The sequence below is a fragment of the Lutjanus erythropterus genome, chromosome 24 (genome assembly GCF_056507025.1).
Source record: "Lutjanus erythropterus isolate fLutEry1 chromosome 24, fLutEry1.hap2, whole genome shotgun sequence".
In the NCBI taxonomy this organism is placed as follows: Eukaryota; Metazoa; Chordata; class Actinopteri; order Lutjaniformes; family Lutjanidae; genus Lutjanus; species Lutjanus erythropterus.
Genome location: NC_139340.1, coordinates 19,585,001 through 19,592,500, shown reverse-complemented (window position 1 = coordinate 19,592,500; position 7,500 = coordinate 19,585,001). Strand labels below are relative to the sequence as shown.

The 7,500-nt window shown below is 40.8% G+C and overlaps 1 protein-coding gene across 1 annotated transcript in view; it reads left to right on the top strand.

Annotated features, from left to right (window-relative positions):
• Positions 1-2,092: 2,092 nt before the first annotated feature.
• arl11 (ADP-ribosylation factor-like 11) overlaps positions 2,093-7,500 on the top strand; it is a 25,096-nt gene continuing 19,688 nt past the window's right edge. Inside the window, exon 1 of the mRNA XM_084713719.1 lies at positions 2,093-2,296. Coding sequence (XP_084569845.1) covers positions 2,264-2,296 — 33 coding nt within the window. The 5' untranslated portion in view covers positions 2,093-2,263. The remainder of the gene's footprint in view (positions 2,297-7,500) is intronic.

Here is a 7,500-nt window from a genome sequence, read left to right as displayed (position 1 = left end):
TTATTTTACTCCCCTCCATCAGATTGTCGGGACGTACAGCTGCCGGTGAAAGACCCAGAGGTGGCCGTTAAAAATGTTCTACATCCTGGATGTTTCAGCGTACAATGAGTTTGTTCTCTGAACGTGTGTTGATCCACTGTGGAAGGAGGGAAACCCACAAGCAGTGCTTGTTTATGGAGGAGCTGGGGGGGGGGGGGGGGGGGGCACGGTGACCCCCCTAATGCAGCAGCAACAACGGCTACCCCAAAATCCAACAGCCATTGCTCTAGTTGATGCAGCCAGACGAGAGCAACCGCCCACCAGCAACGGCCAGTCGAAGGCGCCAGGATCCACCACATGTTCCACACCTCCATCCACCTGCAGCACCTGAGGCTCCAACGAGTAATAATGATATTTTGGTTTATCACATTCATTTTATTGCTATTTTGTCTGTTGTTGTCCTTATGTTTGAAATAAATTAAAAATAAATAAATGTAATATTAGTGTTTCGTGTTTGATATTTTTATGAAGGCTATTGATTTATGGTATCAGGAGGGAAAGTGAGTGTTTTGTATGTTTTGTAATAGCACAAAAAGTAATAATCTGTCAAAATCATATCCCAGATCAATAACCGCCACACAAAAAACACTACGCATCCATAAAAAAAAAAGAAATCATTTTTTGTGTATGAAAAAAAAAGTGGCATTATGTAAATAAACTGGCATTTTAATGGTTACAATTATGAAAATGAATTCAGTTAATGCACTGAAACATAGCAGCCTTTCATAGCCCCGACACAAACATGTAAATAAGAGAGGAAATTAAAGTTTTCATGACATTTTTTCATACATAAATAAATAATATAACCAATTTTTATTCAAAAAATCCTACAAATATTATTGGGTTACAAAAACTAATTTGAATTTTAAATTCATGATATGGGTTTATTTCAATATTACAAAGAAAAATTTTACTGAGTAATTGGCAGTTCTTTGGTTTAAACTTAAATTGATGCGAATGTTTTACAAAAACAAAAATTTAACATGACAGTTTGGGAGGTTATAAACCTGACTTGACTTATTTTGACAAGCAAAGGAGCAGAAATCTCAAGAGAGACTTCAAAAAGTTATTTTCTTTTCTCATGTGTCAGACCTGAGGAAAACCCATTATTTTGAGTATAAACAAGTTAATTTCATTTAATTTTATTTAAAAAAAAATTCATTTCATTTATTTTTTTTTGCATTTCATTTGGTTTTCTTAATTTTAGTTAAACATTATCAATGAATTCATATTTTTTTAATAAATAGTACATTCTACACTTATCAATAAATAACTAAAGCAACAACAATAATAAAAATTAAGAATTAAAAAAAACAACTATAGGTTACCTTAAAGTCCAGAGGGGTGTATTACACACCCAAACATTAAACAGGTTTATTGTTTGTGTAGTTTTCATGTTAGAAAATTACTGATCGACTAAATGTGCTGCTGTTTATTCGAACATCATTCTTCTTCTCCTGCTTTATTTGCAGCAACAATGCTGTTTTTTGTTGTAATGTATTTTGTATATTTTCCACAGCTCATAATTCTAACAACTTGATCATTTTGACTTAATTGGCTCGCAGTCGCTTCATTTCATGTGGAAGAAGAGTCACATGATGCAACAAACGCCCCTTTTATATGAATGTGCACAGAGTCTGGATTAACAAAGCAAGTTCATAACCACGTATCTCTTTTTGTGTTTTTAGGATTTGTTGATCCAGATCATGCAAAGGAAGCCTGGCTGTAGTCCAGCCCTCAGGAGGAGCTTTGGATAATGATGCATTACAGCAGATGGCACTGGTCCAAACACCTGTACATGTGAATATGTGGCTGCTGAAACAGGTTAAACTGAGTGACGTGCAGCCAGTGTGGAAATATCAGCTGCTGAAAATGTGGATGTAAATCATCCGACAGACCGACTGACATGTTTGTGTCTTTAAAATGTTAATGAAAGACAGAAAACTCGTCTTTCTTCTCCTCCTCTGGTTACAAATAGCCTCCAGACAATTGACCCGCCTCAAACACAAGAATGTAGTCAAACCTGTTGCACAGTCACATGACCTGCTCTGATTAGACACTATTGTTCTGCTGGCTGAGTGAACCTGAACACACCTGTGACTCACCTGTGAACAGGTGAGTTTCAGATCAGTTGAATTTCATACACGCTGCTGTTGAAGAAGAGGAAAGAGGATTACAGGAGGAAAACAAGAACAAGACAACATCTGTGGAAATAAGAAGAGTGATGGGTCAGACTCGCAGTTCTGCGTCTCCTCAGGTAAACTTTGAGTCACATGACAGTAAAGACAGGTGACATCTACATCTGTCCTCTCTCAGGCAACTACTGTCACAGTTGAGTGAAATTATCTGTGTTGTTCCTGATCGTTCAATAAATGTTGAAATGTAATTAATATGGATCAATATGTTTGATCAATAAGTCAGTCAAAATAAATAATAGTAAGACTTTATTGGTAGTACATTAATTACAGTACTGCTACTTTATACTTTATTTCAGAGAGAATTTGTGTACTTTTTACTCATCTGACACCTCAAGTTTATTTTACATTTTACATAAGAAAAGACTTAAATACTTTATACAGCTAAAATCACAAGCCCATTAATCAATCACTTGATTGACAAAGTTAATCATTAAACATTTTCATGTCTAAATTTGTTCTTTGTAATATTTTCACTGCTCATCTTCTTAAATGTGAAGATTTGCTTTGACTATTTTTACAGTGTTTCAATGCGTATTTCTGTTGTTTTGAAATCATATATATATGTGTATATATATATATATATATATGTGTATATATATATATATATATATATATATATATATATATATATATATATATATATATATATACATATATATATATGTATATATATATATATATATATGCACAAGTGAGTAACACTCTTCTCTACATATTTTCACATAAAATACTGCAAACTGAAACCAAACTGCAATTCACCAAACTTTAAAACATAATAATATTTGATTATGTAGAATAATTGAATTTTGTCACAAAGCTGAAGCAACACTAAATAACTGCCTTTTTAATTTGCTGTTTGAATTATGTATATTATTTTAATTTTTTTATTTTAAAAATTACAGCCACACTGAATAGCTGCCTTCAAAATATTATACTAAATTAATTTTGTAGAATATTTACATTTCTTATTTAAAAAAAAGTTAAAGCCACACAGAATAGCAGCTTTAGTAATATTTGAATTACGTACAATAATTTCATTTTTTTTTTGTTAAACACCTGAATCAACACTGAATCGCTGCTTTTAAAGTATAATAATATTTTAATCGGGTTTCATACTGCAAACATTCAAACACTGTTCTTCTGTTACAAAAAAGTCTATTATTGTTATTCCGATGCATTTTTTTTAATTCCATAACTTCAACCTACTTCAACCGATTCAAACCATTCAAAGTTTTACTCATTCAGCTTCATGAGGACTTGCACAGAAACCTGTTCGAGTTTCCATAACATTTATACTTTCCCAAATATTCAACTTTAAAAATCGGATTCCTATTAAATACCATTCAACAAAACATTTGGCAAATCATGCAGCCGGCGAACTGAAACCAATTCAGACAATTCCAAGTGAAAAACTTAAGCAGATTTATGACACACTTGCTATAAGTTTTTCCTCATCAAACAGCTGAAGTTGGAGACGCTTCAATTCTTGCCCTGTTTAAAAAATGCCGTTGCTCGCAGGCGATTGGTTGATTCATTCAACAGCAGTTTAGCTCTTTGAATGTTCTGTGACACACAGCCTGACTTCCCTCAAACTCACTCATCTTCACCCTGTCACCACGAATTCATGCATTCACGCAGAAACCCCATTCCAACTCTCAAACGCTGAAAATGCCGGAGACTTTCAGCGACTGACTCCAATTTTTCAGTCTCTCTTTCAGTTTTCCGACACCAGCAGTTTAAAAAAGACATGAAACTTTCACCTCTTCTCAGACTTTATAATGGGTTTTATCATTAGAGCTAGATGGAGAGCAGCGCTGAAATCTGCAGGAAATGCTCTTAAACTCACTGCTACGACCACATCAGTCGCTCTACATACACAAAATGCACAAGGAACCGTAGGAGAAGCTGCGCCGGACGCCCAGGTGTGACCGCCGAAGCCAACAGACGGTCCATGGTACGGTTTTATACTGCCGTCTGTTTCAACTGTTAATAAAATCAAACCTTGAACTACTTCATCTTTAATTCTTTCTTTCTGTTGGTCCTTTCCCAATTTCACTGTGCAGTTACACACAGGTGATTGGTCAGTTACAACAACTTGAGCTTGGTCCTGTCCTCTGATTGGTGGAATGACCTTTTTATCAGTCAAAACCTCATACAGAGACATTTACACCTGAAGCAGCTCAAATTTTAAAATCAATAACAGTTTAAAAAGACTCTCGTTCTCTGTCTGTTGCACTGCATGCCTGTCTGTCTCTCTGTGCCTGTCTGTCTCTCTGTGTCTGTCTGTCTCTCTGTGTCTGTCTGTCTGTCTCTCTGTGCCTGTCTGTGTCTGTCTGTCTGTCTCTGTGTGTCTGTCTGTCTCTGTGTGTCTGTCTGTGTCTGTCTGTCTGTCTCTGTGTGTCTGTCTGTCTGTCTCTGTGTGTCTGTCTGTCTGTCTCTGTGTGTCTGTCTGTCTCTCTGTGTCTGTCTGTCTGTCTCTCTGTGCCTGTCTGTCTCTCTGTGTCTGTCTGTTGCACTGCATGCCTGTCTGTCTCTCTGTGTCTGTCTGTCTGTCTCTGTGTGTCTGTCTGTCTCTCTGTGCCTGTCTGTCTCTCTGTGTCTGTCTGTCTGTCTGTCTCTGTGTGTCTGTCTGTCTGTCTCTCTGTGCCTGTCTGTCTGTCTCTCTGTGCCTGTCTGTCTGTCTCTCTGTGTCTGTCTGTCTCTCTGTGTCTGTCTCTCTGTGTCTATCTGTCTGTCTCTCTGTGTCTGTCTGTGTCTGTCTGTCTGTCTCTCTGTGCCTGTCTGTCTCTCTGTGCCTGTCTGTCTGTCTGTGTCTGTCTGTCTCTCTGTGCCTGTCTGTCTCTCTGTGTCTGTCTGTCTCTCTGTGCCTGTCTGTCTCTCTGTGTCTGTCTGTGTCTGTCTGTGTCTGTCTCTCTGTGTCTGTCTGTGTCTGTCTGTCTGTCTCTCTGTGTCTGTCTGTCTCTCTGTGTCTGTCTGTCTGTCTGTCTCCGTGTGTCTGTCTGTCTGTCTCTCTGTGCCTGTCTGTCTCTCTGTGCCTGTCTGTCTGTCTCTCTGTGTCTGTCTGTCTGTCTCTCTGTGTCTATCTGTCTGTCTCTCTGTGTCTGTCTGTCTGTCTCTCTGTGCCTGTCTGTCTCTCTGTGTCTGTCTGTCTCTCTGTGTCTGTCTGTGTCTGTCTGTCTGTCTGTCTTTCTGTGTCTGTCTGTCTCTCTGTGCCTGTCTGTCTCTCTGTCTCTGTCTGTCTGTCTCTCTGTGTCTGTCTGTCTGTCTCTCTGTGTCTGTCTGTCTCTCTGTGTCTGTCTGTCTGTCTGTCTGTCTCTCTGTGTCTGTCTGTCTGTCTCTCTGTGCCTGTCTGTCTCTCTGTGCCTGTCTGTCTGTCTCTCTGTGTCTGTCTGTCTCTCTGTGTCTGTCTGTCTCTCTGTGTCTGTCTGTGTCTGTCTGTCTCGCTGTGCCTGTCTGTCTGTCTCTCTGTGCCTGTCTGTCTCTCTGTGTCTGTCTGTCTCTGTGTGTCTGTCTGTCTCTCTGTGCCTGTCTGTCTCTCTGTGTCTGTCTGTGTCTGTCTGTCTGTCTCTCTGTGTCTGTCTGTCTGTCTGTCTGTGCCCGTCTGTCTCTCTGTGCCTGTCTGTCTCTCTGTGTCTGTCTGTCTCTCTGTGTCTGTCCGTCTCTCTGTGCCTGTCTGTGTCTCTCTGTGTCTGTCTGTCTGTCTGTCTGTCTGTGTGTCTGTCTCTCTGTGTCTGTCTGTCTGTCTGTGTCTGTCTGTCTCTCTGTGTCTGTCTGTCTCTTTGTGCCTGTCTGTCTCTCTGTGTCTGTCTGTCTCTCTCTGTCTGTCTGTCTCTCTGTGCCTGTCTGTCTCTCTGTGTCTGTCTGTCTGTCTCTCTGTGCCTGTCTGTCTCTCTGTGTCTGTCTGTCTGTCTCTCTGTGCCTGTCTGTCTCTCTGTGTCTGTCTGTCTGTCTCTCTGTGTCTGTCTCTCTGTGTCTGTCTCTCTGTGTCTGTCTGTCTCTCTGTGTCTGTCTGTCTGTCTGTGTCTGTCTGTCTCTCTGTGTCTGTCTGTCTGTCTCTCTGTGCCTGTCTGTCTCTCTGTGCCTGTCTGTCTCTGTGCCTGTCTGTCTGTCTCTCTGTGTCTGTCTGTCTGTCTCTCTGTGTCTGTCTGTCTCTCTGTGCCTGTCTGTCTCTCTGTGCCTGTCTGTCTGTCTCTCTGTGTCTGTCTGTCTGTCTGTCTCTCTGTGCCGGTCTGTCTCTGTGCCTGTCTGTCTGTCTCTCTGTGTCTGTCTGTCTGTCTCTCTGTGTCTGTCTGTCTGTCTGTCTCTCTGTGCCTGTCTGTCTCTGTGCCTGTCTGTCTGTCTCTCTCTGTCTGTCTGTCTCTCTGTGCCTGTCTGTCTCTCTGTGCCTGCCTGTCTCTCTGTGTCTGTCCGTCTCTCTGTGCCTGTCTGTGTCTCTCTGTGTCTGTCTGTCTGTCTGTCTGTGTCTGTCTGTCTGTCTCTCTGTGTCTGTCTCTCTGTCTGTGTCTGTCTGTCTCTCTGTGTCTGTCTGTCTCTCTGTGCCTGTCTGTCTCTCTGTGTCTGTCTGTCTCTCTCTGTCTGTCTGTCTCTCTGTGCCTGTCTGTCTCTCTGTGTCTGTCTGTCTGTCTCTCTGTGCCTGTCTGTCTCTCTGTGTCTGTCTGTCTGTCTCTCTGTGCCTGTCTGTCTCTCTGTGTCTGTCTGTCTGTCTCTCTGTGTCTGTCTCTCTGTGTCTGTCTGTCTCTCTGTGTCTGTCTGTCTGTGTCTGTCTGTCTCTCTGTGTCTGTCTGTCTGTCTCTCTGTGCCTGTCTGTCTCTGTGCCTGTCTGTCTGTCTCTCTGTGTCTGTCTGTCTGTCTCTCTGTGCCTGTCTGTCTCTCTGTGTCTGTCTGTCTCTCTGTGCCTGTCTGTCTCTCTGTGTCTGTCTGTCTGTCTCTCTGTGTCTGTCTGTCTGTCTCTCTGTGCCTGTCTGTCTCTCTGTGTTGTCTGTCTCTCTGTGTCTGTCTGTCTCTCTGTGCCTGTCTGTCTCTCTGCTCCATGTAAATGTCTTTCATTCTTCAGATTTATTTCTTTCAGTTTTCTAACAAACATTCAAATGTTTTTCATAATTCAAACATCAATATTTATATATTCAGCGTTTCAGCGTTTCAGTGTTCAAACCCGCAGTTTCTTCAGGAATTGCTTCTCTAGTTATGTAGAATATTTTATTTTATTTTATTTTATTTTATTTTTTAAAACCTGAAGCCACACTGAATACTTGGCTTTAAAATT